The sequence below is a fragment of the Glossina fuscipes genome, unplaced genomic scaffold, assembly GCF_014805625.2.
Source record: "Glossina fuscipes isolate IAEA_lab_2018 unplaced genomic scaffold, Yale_Gfus_2 2, whole genome shotgun sequence".
In the NCBI taxonomy this organism is placed as follows: Eukaryota; Metazoa; Arthropoda; class Insecta; order Diptera; family Glossinidae; genus Glossina; species Glossina fuscipes.
The window spans coordinates 8,045,235-8,064,980 of NW_023998416.1; the positions used below are offsets into that span (position 1 = coordinate 8,045,235).

General features: G+C 32.8%; 1 protein-coding gene across 2 annotated transcripts in view; it reads right to left on the reverse strand.

The window, feature by feature from the left end:
- LOC119634131 (limbic system-associated membrane protein) overlaps positions 1-15,917 on the reverse strand; it is a 30,706-nt gene extending 14,789 nt beyond the window's left edge. For both annotated transcript variants that reach the window (XM_038028083.1, XM_038028082.1), the window contains exons 1-3: positions 15,634-15,917; positions 11,385-11,482; positions 3,368-3,575 (exon numbers count right to left, since the gene is read on the reverse strand). In XM_038028083.1, the coding sequence (XP_037884011.1) occupies positions 3,368-3,575; positions 11,385-11,482; positions 15,634-15,781 (454 nt within the window). In that variant the 5' untranslated portion in view covers positions 15,782-15,917. The remainder of the gene's footprint in view (positions 1-3,367; positions 3,576-11,384; positions 11,483-15,633) is intronic.
- Between the last annotated feature and the right edge of the window lie 3,829 nt (positions 15,918-19,746).

Sequence of the window (19,746 nt, forward strand, 5' to 3'; positions counted from 1 at the left end):
TTGTTATGACGACAAAAAAAAAAAGATGAAGAATAATAAAGTAAGTTCGTGAGATTTGGACCATGTCGTGCTTGACGTTTGGTCATCCTCCACATGAAACAAAGAATTTACGTTCACATGGAAGCAAAGCATAATGTTTTGTGTATTATCACGGCAACGAATGAATAATGGTACAAGACGAAGAGGTGTCAGGCATTTTTTGGTCGGTCTTGCTCGACTACTTCTTTTTACGTTATGTTGTAGCCTATAACCTAGGTTAAGCTCGGTCATTTGTATTTGTGTTTTCACTTGGTTACAGTATGCTTCCGCTTACAAAGCATGTTGCACTTACCATATTATTTTTAAATTTTGATGAAGTGTACGTTCTTAGTTTTAGAATTTATTCAGTCAAAAGTACTTGCCTTTCTCGTACTTCACCTAAGGCGGTCTCATACTTCAACGTGCAACAAATGCGTCTGCAGTTATTTCCGTATAAAAATTTATAAATGCTTCATCACACGCAATTTTTTCGATAATAATATACGTTTTTAGGATATGTGATTCCAAAAATTGATCTCGAATAGCGTTTATACCCATAGGTAATTCATTTAATATTTTTAGATTTTCATTTACGAAATCAATGCAATTTTGCGCAGAGCTCATTATAAAATCCTTCAATTTCAAAAATTCATTAGCGGATACTTCAATTTCTTACCCCAACTTATCAACGTACAAAAATTAAATATATATTAACTGCCTATTTAGCCCGACACTCTCTCGCGGAACAAGCCAGACATTTATAATCATAAATATTTATGATTCCATTTTTTCCCCACATATTCGTGTTGATCAATTAATTTATTAAATCTATTAAATATAAACGAAAGGTAGCGATACAGCAAGAGAGAGAGAGAGAGAGACAGAGAGAGAGAAAGGGAGTGATAGGGAGAGAAAGGGAGAGAAATACGGGGACGATTTAAAGAGAAAACGATTTCAGCTTCACTACCATTCATGGTAAACTGTTAACGATAACATGTGCCAAATACAAATATTCATGCAAAGCAAACACAGCGAACGGATGTCACAGAATAAACGAACCAAACATATCACTACTATGGTGGTATACGGTTGGCCTGTGAAATGGAAAAGTGAGAAAAGTTGAAAAAAGTACGAGCAAAAAACCGATGAAAAAACTACTGCTTGGAGGTAAATGAATGCGAACGTTAAAAGTCAATTTAATAGAGGATAAAAATGACCGCAATTTGGTGGTTAAGTAATGACAAACAAATTGTGGTAACAGCTACGTTGGCATTCAACCGTAACTATGTCGGCGATAGCCACAATAAAAATGAAGGGAAAAACGAACCTGTAATAATAATTTGATTTGATTAAAAAAATATTAAAAGAAAAACGGAAAAGTTGAAGAATGAAGTATCAATTAAAATATTTAAATATGTAGAAAAGAGACCTCTCTACATCAGAGGAAAATTGTGATTGCATTTGTCTGACGAGAAAATATGCATAAAGATATACACATAGTTATAGAATTTAATTATGTCCGCCTGGCCGAATGGCTGAATGGTTCGTCTGTAGTTATTACGAACGGGTTTGATTTCAATAATTAGAGTTTGAAAAGAACTTGAACTTAGTAAATGATAGCGGGATTGGCTTTTATAGACCGAGGGATACAACGGTCATTAAAGGATGATGTAGTCAGAAAAGGTTTTGGTAGTCAAAGTTGGGAGTACATGTTTCACTTTTGGGAATTAACATAAAATATATGTATATTCGTCTGAAACAAAACATCATCCGCCTGCGTTCGAAATCAAGTGGACTCTATTTCACTCAATCAAAGTCGCTATAAATTTGCTACTGCTTTTGGTCATACTTGGATTACCTTGAAAAGACTGAAAGGAATATTCATTTTTAGATATTCAAGAATTCATAGAAAATTTTAACTCTTTGTAGCCGATATTGTCATAGTGGCGACATTTGCAAGACTCCGTAGAAGTGGATCTGGCAATTATTTTAATTTATTTATATATTCATTTGCAATTACTTTAACTTGGTTACAAAGATTTGAACCAATGATCGCGTAAGAGCAAATGTAGGTTTTAAGGAGTAAAAATTTTATTACTTTCATAGTAATTCACGCAATAAAAATCTTATATTAAACAGTTAGGGTAGAGCTATCCAGTAGCCATTTGCAACCGATACTAGGCATAGCTGGTTGGTTTCGTGAAACATGAAGCCCTCTATTGCGTGTATTAAGGAGCACTAACCTGACGTTCTTTGATGAGCTCGATGTTGAGATTAAATTGTAGACACAGTTTAAATTTTTGCAAAGAAACCTAAGGAACCTAAGGAGCCGGTTTAAAAAGCTCACAATTATGTCTACATTCATCAAGTTTCATGAATATGAAATTTCTCGCAGAACCATTAGAAACATTATAGAGAACATTATCCTTCCTAATAAGGCTGGCTAGCCAATATCATTATGTATGAACCTACGCTAATCAAGTCAGGGAAGGGCTAACAGCGATAATCTATTTTCATATAATGTCAAACAGACTGTCGGATCCCATTCCAAAATCCCTCAGCACCAAACGCAGGAATCGCTTCCGAACTGATTCTATTGCATCAATTCTTTAGGAAGGAGACCACACAACAAGGGCATGTATTGGCTTCGATGAACTTATGCATAACCTTTTTGTAACATAAGGATCATCGAATTCTCTGGACCATCTTTTGAGAAAGCCAAGAGCAATCCTTGCTTTATTTATGGCAAGCTCAATATGCAAATGGGAACGTAACACTTGGTGGAATACCAAACGAAGTCATGAAACAAATTTATGTCATTTATAATATACATAGAAAGCAAAAAGCTCCAGATTCTTTTTTAGTTTAGCGGTGCGAGAAAAAGCACAGTTACCCTCTCTCAGTAAAATGAACATAATACTAAGGCAAACGCATACGGCTAAGGCAGAAATAAGCCTGAAGAGCTAAATTTGCTTCGACAAGCTGCTACGCCAATTAGACAATTTTGCCAACCGCAAAGGATAAATACTGCGTGCTTAAAAGATGACAATGAAAAAAAGGATTTAAGGTTTTTGCTTTACTTTTCAAAATACTTTTGTCCCCTCAACCCTAGTGGTATTATTAACGAATTGGTTTGTTGAAATTAATAAGTGAATAAGTGAAGAACGTAAGTGCTCTCGTCAATTTCGTACGATTTTTACAGTCTTCCTTACAGTCTTCTTAAACGAAAGGGTTAACTTGGCTAAGTTGGCTTGCAATCATTGTTAATATCTAAGTTATACTCAAATAAAAATAAAAAAAAAAAAAAAAAAAGTGGCAAGTTAGTACTTTATGCCTTTATCGTACTTACCGACTACATCCAAATAACCCATTTGGCTTTTCATGGGATCCGTATTAATTTGACACATATACCAGCCTTTATCGCTTTCCTTTATATCCTTAATACGCATCGTCCATGTCTTGTGCTCCGAGTTAGTGATGCCAATGCGTTGATTTTTAGTAATCACATGATTTTGTATCGTCAAAATGGTTTGAGTGTCAACCCGTAGCCACGCTACCTTAAGAGAAGCATAAACGAAACGAAATGTAGAGTAAATTAAAACATCCGCCGTTTATTTCTTCTCACTCTGCCATCTAAGCTGTGCACAATACAAACTAGATTTTTTTGGTAATATATTATTCATTATAATCTGACGATAACAAAACTCCTACACACATTAGCTTAACTATAGTTTTCCTTTTCCTTTGAATTAAGCACGCACTTTATGCCACACGCATACACTCGCACGCATCTATACTCTTCATACTCTCCATTCTGCTTCTTAGTTTTTCGTCTCTTTCTTTTCTTTTTCTTTGCTCCTTTTTTTTTGTTGCCATGTTTTTCATTGAAATCTTGATAATCTTGATACCATAAATATTTTATACGTGCATTACTTATGCATACATGCGCTTTTATTTATATTTACCGTTGGTTTACATATTGTAGCTACAACTACTGCGTGTCTTTTAGCAGTTTACCTGTACATGTGCTTACGTATGTATGTAGATAAAAGTATGCTTGCATATACTGTATGATTGATTGTAATAATTTTTTTCCTATATATTTTATGTATTTATTTAACATAAATCAAGTACAATGAGTCTTCAATTTATCGCATGTTACTTAAACGTATCACAACACATAATGTGTTTCATATAGTCTCAGTAGATTAAATGCTTTATAAGGTGTAAATGTGTTAGTGCAAGTGTTATGACACCGCTGAGATTGTTGCCGTGAGTGAGTGTGTGTGTGTCTCTTTTATATTATTAGGTCAGGTGAGAGTCACACATTATCCATAACATGATTGTACAAACTGCATTAAAGTACTTATAAACTCATTATAAGTAAATGAGAAAACCTTGAATGCGTTTAATGTGAATTTAAATCGATACTAAATGAATTTCAATTATAGGCGTAACTTTCTCGGACTCATTTCAGTTGATTTATTTACTTGTACGCAACCTGTGAATAATTGTTATTTTTTAAGTCATCAATTTTCATTGTTTTTGTGTTATTTCTATACGTGCCAGTCGGTGACGAAGGTCGGCGGTATAACAGATCGGAATTGTTATTTACGACGATCAGAAACAATCGTTGGAAATCACAGAAAGCGATATAATTTTCCGAGCCAATTTAATACTACACGTCTTTCTACCTAGCCGTCTCTTTCCCGCTGTCCGCGTGTCAGTCATCTGTTGCTGGAGCCATAGTACTGAAATTGAAATGAAGCTGGAGGTGCTCTTTGGTCTACACATTCTTTATTGGTGGCCGTTATCAACATTTGCTCAGCAACATTTGCTCAGTCTTCCCGTAAGACCATCCTTATCCATTCCAGGACAAACCATGACTCTTAGCTTAGTATTGAATGTAATATATTATCGTTGTTGTTATCAAAGACATTATCAACCAGGTTATAGCGTCTGTTTGGCGAACTGTCTCTAATTTGAGTAGAAATTTTATTGGAAATGTTTATGAGAAGTTACTTTCGCTGTGCAAAAACTTATTCCCGCATAATCGTTTGACTAAACATAGCCATATTTTAAAGGGATAGATTTTGCATTTAGTCTGACGAATCTCTTCATTGTTGGTGTATAAGACGCCAAGAAGACCAGTCATATCAAACGGCGATAACGCAGCCGCCGGTATAACAATGTAAAGCCTTCTGCCGGGATTATGCGCAATTCTTGAAAAAGCTTTAAATGACTTTATCTAGACCTTTTTCAGGTTATAGCATTGTACCGTAGAATCCTTTTAGGTCAGTTCTTCAAAAAATATTGTATAGCTAAAGGTATGTTTCCGGTAAATATTATTGTTTTATTATCTTTCCCGGCAAAAGAAACTGTCGGAAAGGGCTTTTTTTACGGCTTCTACAGACCTGTTATTCCTTAAAGGATACCACAATAAGCTTTATATCAAATCAGTAGAACGTACTATAGTTGCTTGGATTCATTGTGGACCCATCAAAAGAAGAAATAACGGATAAAAACTTAGATAGGCTATATAGAGATGTGTCAAATAACACATCACTCAATAAGTCTCCTAAAAGACACACATACGCCATCATTGTTGATAAGCTTATACGATTTCAGTGCCAAGTTTCAAACGATACCCGCCAAAATTTCATGACCTTCGCTGATGCCGCTTTTGTAATTTTCAAAACAATGAGAAAATCTGAATGTCGTTTGTTTTTTGATGGGAAAAAAGACATTTATTGTTACCGTTGGTTTGAAAAATGTCACGACGACTCTTGTTTGCCGAAAAAATAAATTTCTGGGTGGTTTGCTAATTTTTAACACAGCCGTATGGACATCGAGGATGCTGAACGTCCGAATTCGCTTGTTGTTCTAGAAAACGTGAAGAAAGAGGTCAAAATTGTTTCGGAAGATCGTGAATAGAAATTACGTAAGATAGCTGACACATTAAAGATATCAAAAGGCAGAATATTTACTAATTTTTATGAACATATTTCCATGAGTGCCGCGTTTGGCCACTTTCGACAGCAATGTGCTGATGGGTCAGAGCGTTGTTTGTTGCTAATATAGTATGTAATATAATATAATATACAATATGTGAAAATGAATGAAGCATAAGTTCATTATTGACAGTCCAGAGCCCAATCGGCAATTGCCAATCGACAATTGGCCGAGTAGATAGCAACTAGCGAAAGCCTTCCAAATCGATCGAAAAAGTTGTGCAGGTTAGCAAAGTCTTACTTGGAAATTAATGGTCGAAATGTGAGGAAATTTTGGCATATTGTTTGAAGGTTGGTTCGTTCCAGAAATCATATGATTTTGTCAGCATTGCTGTTATGCATGTGTCTAAGCGAAGAGCTACTAAACCTTCAACCGTTTCGGCAGAAGTAGTCCGCATTTCCTTTCACAAGTTCAAGTCTATTTACATATTCAGACAAAGCGGTATAACTCACACAATACGTTCAATAGAATAAATGCATCATTTTTATTTTGCTTTTTTATCAAAACATAAAGACTAGGGTGTGCGTAATGCGTTTGAAGCTTTTCTTTGCTTTGTTGTTATATAATTCGAAGCATCACTTTTAGTTAATCAGAATGTTTAATTAACACTTATTATTCTGATTTTTTTTTTTTCTTTTTTAATCTTTTATAGTACAACATCAACACCACACCACACACTTGTGTATGATTTTTGTTTGAATTCTTGCATTGCCTGGGCATTTACAAGTACAACGGAAATAAAGAAAAAAGTACAAAGAAAAAATAAATACTAAATACAAGTAAACAAAAAAAAAAAAAAAGAAAAAAAACTTAAAAACAAGAAACAAAAAACCTTAAAAACATATGTAAAAGGGAAGTAGACGTTTCAATAGAATAAAGCAATCAACCCACAAATATTCATGACGAGTCTGCGAAAAGTGAGTGAAACAACAATGAAATTCTTTGTTGCATATAACATTTCATGTATTATTTCAACCCTATGCCATTCTTTCTCATAAATATTACATCAACAAATTTTAGTTAGTAATCATCATCGTTATCATCATCATCATCATCATCATAATCATCATCATCAACATTATCATTACACAGCAATACACTTAAGAATATATAAGTAATTAATCCAAAGAGTTTGCACGATTAACTTTCTCTTTAAGTAATCACAAGCAGACAAATAAACAAATTGTTGAGACATTTTCAAATTCTTTTCCTTTTGGGTTATTTTTAATGCAGATCTAGGCAATCATATAAATGAAGTGAAAATAATACACAAAAGTGTGGTGTGCGCAACTTTTCGTTTCTTAAATAAGTTTGCTTGTATTACTTTCTTCATACACTTAAGTAATAAAAGTCAACAATATGTTTTATGTTCTGCTGCCTTTGGTTTTGCTTTGCTTGTGCGTGCCTTAGTTATAAAGTTTTTACCGTTACTAAACATTCAATCTAATTAATTAAACGATGTTTGGAATTAGGCCGCAAAAACTTTCATAATCCAATGACTAAACTCCGAGTGGACAAACTGGCATTTTTTAGAGAGAAATAAATTAAAATATCGCGGTCGGGCATGGGCAGTTCGCCCATATACTATCATATACTATATATCTATATACTATATATATCTATATACATACAATATAATATCATATACTATCGGGCTTGTTAGAATCAAAAGCTATGAGTTTGATAAAAATTATTAATTTTAAAAAATAATAAAAAATAAAAGTCTATACAAAAAATAGGAAGGGTTTCGCTTAAGTTTATCTTACTCATTATTAGTCTTCTTTTATTAAAGAACTTATTATTCTGCGCCACAAGTGTGTATTAAGTTTATGCGAAAGTATGCAACACGCAGAAGCACTTGAGAGAGATCCATGCTGACGTTTTTTGGTCCAAGCACGAAAGCTATTAAAAATGGCTCGGATTGAACCAATTTTTCGATCACTAGCAAAATGAAGCCTTATATGAACAACTGTATGAAACGAGGTGATGAAGGGTGGTCCATAGCTCGCTATACTGTTTTCATTTGTTATCATTATCAAATATTAAAAGTTCGCTTTCGTTGCCTTATGTAGAATTTCACTTTTCCTTAGAACGTCAGTAAGGGAAGGAGTGCGAAAAATAGAACAATGAAGTCCAAATTCAGTAAAGTGAATTAATCTGTCAAAATATTTTGCTGTAAAATTATAATTCGTATAAAACTTTCCTTTTTCTAAGAACGATTACTTAGCAGGAGGATCAGAAAATCTTCCTTTCTCAACGAAATTTTTTACATATATTGAGAACAATTTGTGGATTTTGGTTAAGACAAACTAAAAAAACGGCGCCTCTTACGAATAGCGGTTGTCAACGTTGTTCCGGTCCGAAACATTTTCGATAGGCTGCAGCCCTGCGACGAAATATGTTGTATGTCAATGTAATTTCAACAAAATATCTAGAAAACTTTCATTTGTATCATTTGAACAGGGGCAGATATGGAACCAAATCATAATAATATCATTTAATCATGTCATCGTGTAATATCATAATAATATCATTTCGAGCCATTGCGCCTGTTATAAAGTTCCGAACAGACTTGTTGCATACTTTTACCGCAAGTAATGTAGAGTAAAATCAGAGGCCATTTACGCTTCAATATGTATAATAAATAAACAAGTAATAGCAAGGCCTGCCTCTCGTCACTCGTACTTTGCAAAGAGGCATCAATATGAAGTTAATGTTTTTGTCAAGGGCCTTATTATTGTTCACCTATTTTTTTTTTTTTAAAGTAGAAATAACAGATTTGGTTGTCTGGGGTGGTGTAAAAAAAAACCAACGTGCCCGACCTCAATTTCCTACAGTTGATTTCCATCTGAAATTATTATTATGAACCATTTGTCACTTTGAAACATTAGAAAATAGAACATTTGCCCACTGTTCGTGGGAACGGTTTTATGAGGAGTTCAAAAGATCAGTCCATACAATCTAAATTTTTCCTTATTAATTAAATTAATTAATATGCCGAAATGCCATTACTTAAGGGACTTTATAGACAAATTTTGAAAATTGTAATTTTTTTCATATGACTGCTCTTTAAAAACGGGTGGGAAGTGTTTGCAAAGGAAATCCGAAATATTTTCAGCACAACTTAGCGTACCAAATTTTGTTAAAATAATTCTAAAATTTGCGATCGGTAGGTGGAACACAATATTACATCAAACGCGCCTCAATTCGCTCAGAATTTCTGACTCTAAGTTGGACATGCCTCGAACCATTCTAGCTGCTACGTACGTCCACAAACAGTTAATATCTGTTCCAAAAGTGTTGTAGGGTATATATAGTGTAGTTAAGATTTCGGATGTGTCGTAATAATCAAGATTTTGTTTTTTTTTTTTTATTAACAGCGATTTTGCCAACAGATCGATTGAAATCACTTTTAAGCAATGAATGTTAATATCGTTCATTAAAAGCCTATGAAAATATTTCCAACGATTTTCGAAAATTATTCGAAACTGTTTTTTTTCCATTCGGTACCGTGATCGCGTTACATCTTTTATATATGATGACTGTTGAGTATTTCACTAAAAATATTATATATGGTTAAGTTATATACATATATATACAAGATAAGATAAGATGGGGTTAAGATACATATACAACAAAGAGCCAACAAGGCAAAGTTTTCGTCTGCTATATCTTCATCTTCCGATAATAAGCATAAAAGATTTCATAACTTTTCGTTTAATTATTTTTATGATAGCAATTCATGCTATAAATGTTTTTTTATATATATAATTTTCATAATAAGAAATCGATAGGAGAAGCTTGCTAGTCGCAGATTCGCGTGCTCCACTGCTGGTAAATTCAATTAAGATAGAATGAAGCAACAGGTCTTTTTAATGTATTTAAGAAGCGAGTTGCGGTTAATTTTGGAAGCATTTATCCCCCAAGTTTTGAATTAATTTCTTCTTTTTTTCTTTTACTTATTATAATTTGTTGTACGGTTGTTTTCTTTATCGCCAAAGTGAAGATGCTAGACACTCATTTCGAGCATAAGTCAAGCTTTTAAAACATGGTTAACAATTTCGGCGACAAGTGCAAATTTGCTGGTACGAAAGCTACTGCTGATAAGCAACGTTTATGAAACAACGAATTTAACTATAATCATTAACCCTAAAGTAGTCAAGTTAAGGTTTTCTTAGGGTCTGTTAGATTCGTTTTTTCATCCCTTGCATGATTATTGCGAAGGACTTATTATATGACTAATTAGTCTTTTTCTTGAAGTTACTAACGAATCGCTTGTTGATTCCGTTTAAACATGTCTTGCCATCGACGAGTATGACTCTTATCCGAAAAGTGTGGAAAAATAGCGATTAGCAATGGACGTTATTATCAATAGCCTATTATTTGTGTATTCATTAAGAAAGACGGAAAGGGAATTAAATCACTTGTCTGAATATTGTACGATATCTATAAAGAGAGAGACAGCAATAACCAAAAAATATTATTATTATCTGTTGAAACATTTATTTTCATCAAAGTTTCATGCCTTGCGTATCGTAAGTGTAGATGAGACAAGAAATAGTTGAACTTCCTTTCTAGTAATCTATGAAAATTTTGAAAGTTTTTACATGACCAATTGGAGTGGGTGGAAGGTGTGATTCCAAACACATTCCAAGCTAGAACTTAATAATGTATTTTATCGATGTCAATATACAAAAGTCAGTTTGCAGTCATCATGGTCGAGCTTTCATAAAGGTATTTCAAAGCTTACAGATGTTGTTCATTTATCAAAGTTTATACATACAACCAAACGTTTAGATGTCGGTATAAAAATTTAACAGCAATTAACACGTGCTTACTTGCTTGCTATGTAAATTTTGTCATACCTACATATGCACGCGAACGAAGTATTCGATCGACGTTGTGATTATAACTTACTGACTTTCGTTTATATATAACATATAATAAAAAAAAAAAAAAAACAAAAAAAAATTATTTAACTATTAATTTGAAAATAAATGTATTTTTTTTTTTTATTTTTAATTTTTATTTTTTTTTTTTTTTTTTTTTTTTTTTCGAAGCTCCATTTAAACGCATTTTCATTGTTTTTGTTGCTTTAATTCTTCTGTTTGTTGTTATTATCACCATTTATATTATTACATTTAATTATCTCTCTTTCTGCTTTTGTTTGTGGTTAATTAAATGAGTTTCGTTCTTTTTTTTTTTTTTTGTTTTGTTTTCATTTTTGCTTTCATATAATTGGGTTAAAGTGTTTTCACTTGTTATTAATCGCTTAATTTATGTTTATTACCGCTTTGTTGTTATGTATGTTTTTGGCATAATTATTATGTTTTTCATTAATATTTTTCACTTACTTTATATGAGCCCAAGTCCTGTACAACACATGTTAGGAAAGCCTCTCGACCCACGGAGGCAGTAACATTTGCTATAGGAAATGTAAATTTGGGATCCGCTAAAAGAAAACAACATAATAGACAAAAAAAAAAAAAAACCAAAAATTCAATTTCAATATTGTGAAGAAAAAAAGAGAGAAATGACGGGAGAGAATTTGTTCTACAAAATACCTATAGAAAATGCTTTCTAAATATTATTTATTATTTATTATTTTATAATTTATATTTTTAGTTGACATTAAAAGCAGGAATGACGTTCCGCATCTGTTTAATAATAGCAATGAATATGAATATAGTGTAACCGGGGCTCAAAGGAAAGAATATAAAGTATTCATCCGTTCGTTTTTCTGTTCCTTAACAAAATCATTTTCATCAGCAGCTTAACATTTTATTCAATAATTTATTAATTTCAAATTTTATTAAAGTAAATAAAAATATTTTTTCTCATTTATTTTGCGATTTATAATCAAAATGTCCAGTAAAAAAATAATAATAATAATTGAAATTGTTGTTCATACTTTTGTAGAATAGTTTTAAATAATATTCAATCTTTTATCCTAACTACGACTCTCGACTAGCAACTCAATGGTCGTGGGTTCAAATTTCAAGTGCGGTAGAGTTTTTAATAAAAAAAAACCGAAAGCTTTAGATGCTAGTGCTTTATGACTTTAGTCTTAGAATTTATTTTCTGGCTAAATTTATAATAATAATAATAATAATAATAATACCGTAATTAATACTCGTATTTTCAATACTATGTTGTAAGTAGATATTCCCTACACCGCTTGTAAGAATACAAGAGTACGTTAAGCTTGCGCAGATGTAAAACCCACAGTGACTGATGATAGTCCCACCTTTTACTATACCGACTAATTCAGAATCATTTTTTGAACCGGTTTAGGTGTGTCTCCTCGTCTCTCTGTGCGTTGTGTGCAATCCGCAAGTCGCAATTTTTAAAATATTTCAACAACATTTTTTGCATTTTCATATTTTGCATATTTCAACAAAATTTTTTGCATTGGCGTGTTTTAGCCAAAACATGAAGCTTGTTTATAATGGATAGAATCGGATTGCCACTGCTGCAGTCCGATTCTGTCCGACACTGCGTCCCTTTTTTGAAAAAGTCTTTATATGAAAAGAAAGGAAAGATCGTGGACAAAAAGTTACATATTACTTTCATCTAAAGGCCATGAACGTTCTCTTATTGGAGGACGCCAAAAAGTTCAACTGATGCGACCCAAATTACATTTACTTGTTACTTCTCAACTGTTTTCGTCGTAAAAAACAGCAAATCAGACTTTGTCCTCTTAGAAGGGCTGATTTTCAACGAAACTCCAATTTTATAATGTGATCTCAATAGTAGACCTATGTGAGTGCAATTTTCGCACGACTAATTTTTACGCCGAATAGTTATCAGAGGACAGTTTTCATCACAAAAATTTCAAAATCAAGCTCTTTTGCCAAAGACCTAACTATACATGGGTCCAAGAAATGGACCGATGTGATTCAAATTTGGTTCACTTAACTTTTATGACAGATATATTTCAGGAAAAGTCTGCCCTTATATGGCAAAATTGCCTAATATTAAATGTTTCACGGAAAATTTTAGTCTATAACAGTAATTATGTAAATTTTGGCCCTGTAGACCTATTTTTGTTGCCCACGTTCTATAAGGATTCTCATGAGAAATAAGTTTTTATGAAACGACTACATGATGAATATTAGCCGATAATGGGAATTTGACAGAGAAGTCCATCATAACAAGTTGGCCCTACGTAGGCCTATTCGATGTTATATAAAGGCTGTAAAGTGTACCTTCACAAAGGAACAAGGTACAATTCTTGGTATGCTATCAAGAAAGTAATGATCGGCGTTGCTCGACTATAATTTTTTTAATTTTCGTTTTATATTAAAGCTACAAGAGGCTATATTAACGCCACAAGTGGAATTTACTAAATATGAATAAAGCATGTTATTGGTATTATTCATGGAAAGAGGGAGGTTTTACGAAGCGATAACTTTTTCAGTTTCTATTGTTGAAATATAACATTCCAAGGAGAAAACTGTTTCAAGGTTTTTGACCGAATACACAAGCAAATTATCTCTAAAGCGCTTTTTATTTCCTTCTATCGTAGAAATTTTCACTTCGATTAAAGGGATTTAGACGCTTAGAGCCATTTTGAATTCAAACTGAACTCATACTAGCCCAAAGATCTCCCACGGGACACTCTTAACTAGAGTTTGAACGGAGTTGACTTTCAAGGGCACATAGTTTGCTAATTATTGGTTAGATTCTGTTGTTGTTGTCAGGTACTTCCTTTTGCTTGGTCGGCTAGTTAGAGAGCTAAGTAAGTAAGAGAAATCCTATAGTAAAATTTAAGTACCAGTAGAAGTACAATTGAAAGTCGTGAAATAGATGAACTGAAACCTGAATCTGTTTAGCTTCCAGTTTAATCTTGATGGAAAGTTATCCTTAATAGTAGTAACTGCCTCTGAAAAATGTCTTATTTAATGTCTCTGAAGATGTCCGTGAAATAAGTCTTATTAGGTTTTGAAGAATACATGAAACTGTCTTATTATCATTAAAATATTCCTGGTTTTCGAATACTTTTTGATCAATTGCCACAATATTTTGATCAATTTATATTCTTGCTATTGGCACTTTTGTGGATATATATATATATATATATCTATATTATATAAACTCGAAGAGAACTGTTCCGAATGAGTTGAGTTATATTGAAATAAATGTGCGCACAGTCTGGTCAAATGCATTGCATTGCCATGAATGTGAATTTTGAGCAATGCAAATGTAAAACTCTCAATTTGATAATGGGTGAACGCGTCCTTTAAATCAAACGTTTATTAAGTTTTCTATATTGCCTCCTTTCACGTTAATGGGCTTTTTAATAAACACGTTCGTATAAAGTACGTAAGTTTGGCTTGCATGCAATATATTTTGCATTGTCCACGCGCCACTTTCCAGGCAGAAATGTTCCCAAGTAGTAGAATCTGGAGCTGGTTATTAAACCCCTTGTGGCTGTCGATTATTGATTCGCTGTAACGAGTCAATTGTGAACTTACAACTATCGGCGTAACATGCACTTTTTTTTATGCTACATTAGTTGTGATACGGGCGTTTATTAAGTTTATGGTGATGTATGCAACATCCAACTGGACTTGAGAGGGGACTCATTTGTTGTAAAACCGATCGAATTAGAATCACTTTCTGAATTAATTTAAGCTTGTCTGTCGCTTTATACGTCTATCTGTCGATCTCACCTATTTTCTCATGTTCAATCCACAGGTTGCAATTTCTACAATGTTTTGATCAAATTTGGTATAATGACGAAACGGCCTTATCTTGAGAAGTGGTTACAGGAACTGCTGTAGGGTGATGTACGGTATTGATGGACTGTGGCCTTATTCTTACTATCGGGTGATAAATCTGTCTATTTAAAAATTTCTGTCGAGTAACGTATGCAAAGTACGATCAAGTTTACTCGATGTGGACGGTTATACTGTTAAAATCCAAGCGATTGTATGATCCAGCAAATATAGGCTTGCTTCAATAATTCTTACTCTAAAAACGTCAATTTTGCCTTTATAAGCATCCCCAATGAGCAGGTTGGCCGTCATAATAAAGAAAGATAAAAAGAAGAAGCAAATGTTCTAATCCAAATGTTAACTAATGTTTGCGTCTTGCGGTTAAAAATCGTTACTTAGCTCAGATAGCAATCATTTTTCCACGGAACCTTTTTTGGTTCCGCTTTATTGATGCCGATATCTAATGACTGCTGTCAGAATTATCTTAGATGAAAACTTTCTACTCTAGTACTCTATTATATCCTTTACATTTTTTGTTAGGCCTCGCATTGAAGTGCAAATTGTAGTCCAGTTAGTTGGAGACTTTTGAAATTCTTTTAATTAAATCTTCATTTATGATATCAGCTATTAAATAGGACTTTTATAGACAGTTTACCTAGAACGATGATGCTGTGCAACTTGTGCGGACGTAATAAAAACGAAATTGCTTTGATATAAGGCCGAGAACTTTTTAACTGACGTTGCTGACGTTGGTGATAGGACTTAATAGATCATTATTTACTTTTGCTGTTTATTGTTGTTGTTTTCTTCCCTTCTTCCCTTCTTTTCTCTTTTTTTTTTTTTTTTTTTGTAATTTTCATTAAACTTATTTATGTGTACTTACTTAACACGTCTGCTGCTGTTTCGATGGCATGGAAATTGTACTGACGGCACATTAAAATTAATATGATTAGAAATACGGCCTGCGGTTGTGCTAACAATGGTACGGTTGTTATTTGTGCATTAAAAAGCATATAATAATTTGTTGACATGATTTTCCAATTAACTTATCTGATAAACTTTTATTTTAACTCGATTTTCGCATAACACAGACTTACTTTTGTTTTTATAGTAATTTATTTATTTATTTATTTATTTATTTTTTAATGTTTGTTTTGTAATAATTGTAATTTGTTTGCAAACTTATTTAAAGGAAAAAGAAATCGGATTTCACTTTCATATATACGTAATATATAATTATATATAATTATGTATATATAAATATTTTAATTATATATATACATACATAAGGTATATATGAAATAACAATAGAATTTTATTTTATTTTTTTTTTTTTTTGTAATCATATGACTGCCGGCCATTAAACATGTTTGCATAATAAACAATTTAGCTGTTGACAGCATAATGGTTGATTTGCTCGTTTTATTTGGCATGTATATGTGTTAGTATATATAAATTTTGATATTTAAATTACATATAAAATATTATTACTATTATAACGATTAATATTATTGGATTGATATAATTTTAAGAATGATGATTACACACGAGCGGCCAGGTATTAAAACAATTTATTTTTGCACTGATTTATATTTTAATCATAACATTTAATTCTCTAACGCAGTCGATGTGAAATGCAAATGATTTCATTATTATGTATAGACAGATATTCCAATCGTCATTATTATGTATTCTGGTTAGTTGATAATCTAACGGTGTTAATAATTTGATTTATTTAATACATGTATAATTAAATAAATGTTAATTTATTTTAGATTTTCTTTTTTGATGTTACAAACAGATTAACACTAACTTAATGAAACATAATAAAGGATGCTGTTGAAGATTACGGTTTTTAGGTAAAACTGATGGGAATTTCTAAATGTTTTGCGTAATAATTACTTTTAAGACCAGTAAGAATATTGCAGTAGGACAAGGCTGACTATTAGATATCCTACTTTACTTCGCCTAATATAGTTATTCACTCGTTTTAGTAATAATGCACAACAAGTTACACACTATTCTCATGGCATATCTTTCATGAAAGTCCAAAGAACAGATCCACTTGGGTCCAAATTCGCTAAGGTAGATTTCTATGCCAATTTACTATTATGAACTAATTTTCGCTGTGAAATATTAAAAATTATACCATTTCACTATATAGAGATTCAGTTTATGTGGATCTGTTACATGAGAAGCGTTTCAAAAATTTTACCCAGAGCGAGTTTTGTCGAGAAAGTTTGAAAATTGCAATTTGTTCTCATATAATGACTTTTTAAAACAGGATATTACATGAGAAGTTGTCGAAAACGTAGACCAGACCATACCGTTTTCTTTAGCATTCGTCCTTGAGTTGAACCGTCAGTGTAGCAAATTTCATCATAATGTCTCAAAAACAACTTGTACATAAACATACATTAGACGGGCACGGGGACGGACAGAGAGTCGATATAATAAAAGGTGGGCTAGTTTTAAGCCTTTCTGCGTGTCACATACGTCCGCACAAACTGGTGTAGGATAGCACAACCACCTGTAGCACAAGTAGTGTACGGTGCAAATATTCTGTTATCGGTATTGAGTTTGGTCTTTAATTTCTTTTTTCACTTTCGAGGTATAAAACTACATGTGGTTTACACCTACGTACAGATAAAAGGAAATGTATTAGAAACTAGTTATTAAGAAATTATTTAGGCCACCAAAGAATTCATTTTAAACATCAAGTCAAGTTCTTTTTTACTGATTTATCACTATTTTGATTGGAGTCTGCGTATTAGTTCAACACTATCGGACAGACATGCGGCATATATTCAGCAAATTTTGGCTTAATTTGATCTAAGAACAACTTGTGAATGGTAAAGTCTTTTTTGGGAGTTTGGTCCGATTGTAACGCACTCCAATTATTGTTCTTCAATTCTCTTTAAATCGTTATGAATGTAAGATAATTAAATATTGAAGAAATTTTTAGTTTTTATATTCTTAGTGTAGCACACGAGATTCAAAAAAATACGCAGTCTGTTCACAGAGACAACCACAATGCAGAAGAACCGTATACAACCTCAGAAAACAACAAATTTGTCTTCCATATTTTGTTCTATAATTTTCGTAGCCATGAAAATCTTCGGAAAAATTTGTGAACCAGATTTATATTAGGGTAACGTTCATTTTCAGTCCAAAACAGTTGCGAACGGTTTGCTAAGACATTCAATAGAATTAAAATCTTCTCGTTAATTGTGGACGTATCAGCCAATAGAATTGAGACAATTTTTGCTCTGATCGTCCAAGTGGTTCTGGCGAATATTCAAGGAATCGAAAGTTATGGACAACAATATGAAAACATTGTCTGTGCTTGCCGAGGTGGTTTAACCATCTTCTGCATAATGGGCGTGCTTATCTACAGATAATGCCCACCTTTTAAAGCTCGTATTCTTTATTGGTCAACAAATATTTCTGCCAAATTTCAGTTTTCTATCTCTATTTCTGTGACTGTAACGATTCACAACATTTACCCGCCAAATCGAGGAGTTTTCTAAGGAAAAGTAGAAAGAAAGAGGTACACATATATGATTTCTGCACTATAATATCATTTAAAATCACGATATAACCTCTAAGGACATCAAGTTCCCTGTGCAGAATTTTTAAAGGCAAAAACCCATCAAATTGACGAGTGCCGTAAATCTAGCGTGAAAAGAAAGTTATGTATGCTTTATCCCAGCCACGACTTAATTCTCCGAATATCAATCGTGAGTTCAATCATTTCTAGATCAAGAGGAGGAGAAGAGTGTGTGGTACTGAAAACAAACAATGTTGAGAAAAAACGGATTTTTTTTTGCTTGCTCTCTTTGGAAAATTGGACACTAGTGGAGTACCTCCGCGTTATTATTAGGTTGTACGTCTTGCCATTGGAATAATAATAACGAAACTTTGGGCGCACGATGTGCAAAGTGCATTCTATCCATTTTCAAATTTGATTTGTGGCCGTTACACCTGAACACTAAAGCTTTATTTTTATTTTAAATCTGCAATGGTATAAATTTGAATCATAGAAGCAGTAAATGGAGGATTTAGCCTAAAATGGACCGAGGTTCTTTTTTGATCATATTTATAGATTATAAGTCGTTTGCCACAGAAATATTGCAACACGTTATACCCGCCATGAAAATTGGATTAAGGGGGAAGCGTGCTCATCATCGACGTAGTAAACTTATTGGAAATGTCCCTTAAAGCGTATTGACCATCATTTTTCTGTTCAAAAAAACCAAGACGTAAAATTTCACTCTTCACGCGCAGATATACTAACGCATTGAGCAATTAAATGGGTTACCTTGGAGATTCGAACATCACCGAAAGCTGTTGTATTTAATTCGAAATGGCTAAGCAGTCTTTTTATGAAAACTTAATATCTTCGCTTCTCCTACGAACCCGTTTGATCGTCGTTAACCGTGATCTTTGCAAACATGCAAACTATCTACGAATCCATGTTCTCCGAAACGTTAAATCAAAATGAAACTAATTATTACATCAGAATGTACAAATTTGGCCCGAATGTGACTGCGAACCTTTCCTTATGCTATAACAAGTGAACTCTACTTTTAGTAAGACGATCACAAGAAACGTTCACATTAATCTTATTTTCATTTAAAATATCGGGTATGGGAATTGCTTTGCGGCCTATCCTCTACTTATAAGGAATCAGAAAGATAATTTCTTTATAATTTAATTAGTGATTGACTAGATTTAGATCGACAAAACTATTTATACTGAGCATAGTTTATAACATTTTTGACGCTTTCTTCTTCGAAATCTTTGACGTAAGAAGGGGGAAAAGAATACATAAGATAGTTGAAAACTTTAATTATTTTTTGCATGAAAGACGGGCAGGTTTTAATTTAATCGGCAGGTCAACAATGGAATATTCGTCGTTAATGAACGAAGACATCCTTTAAAAAAATGTTTGTACTTGACATAAAAATTGGGAGGAAGTTGGTGTTGAATACAG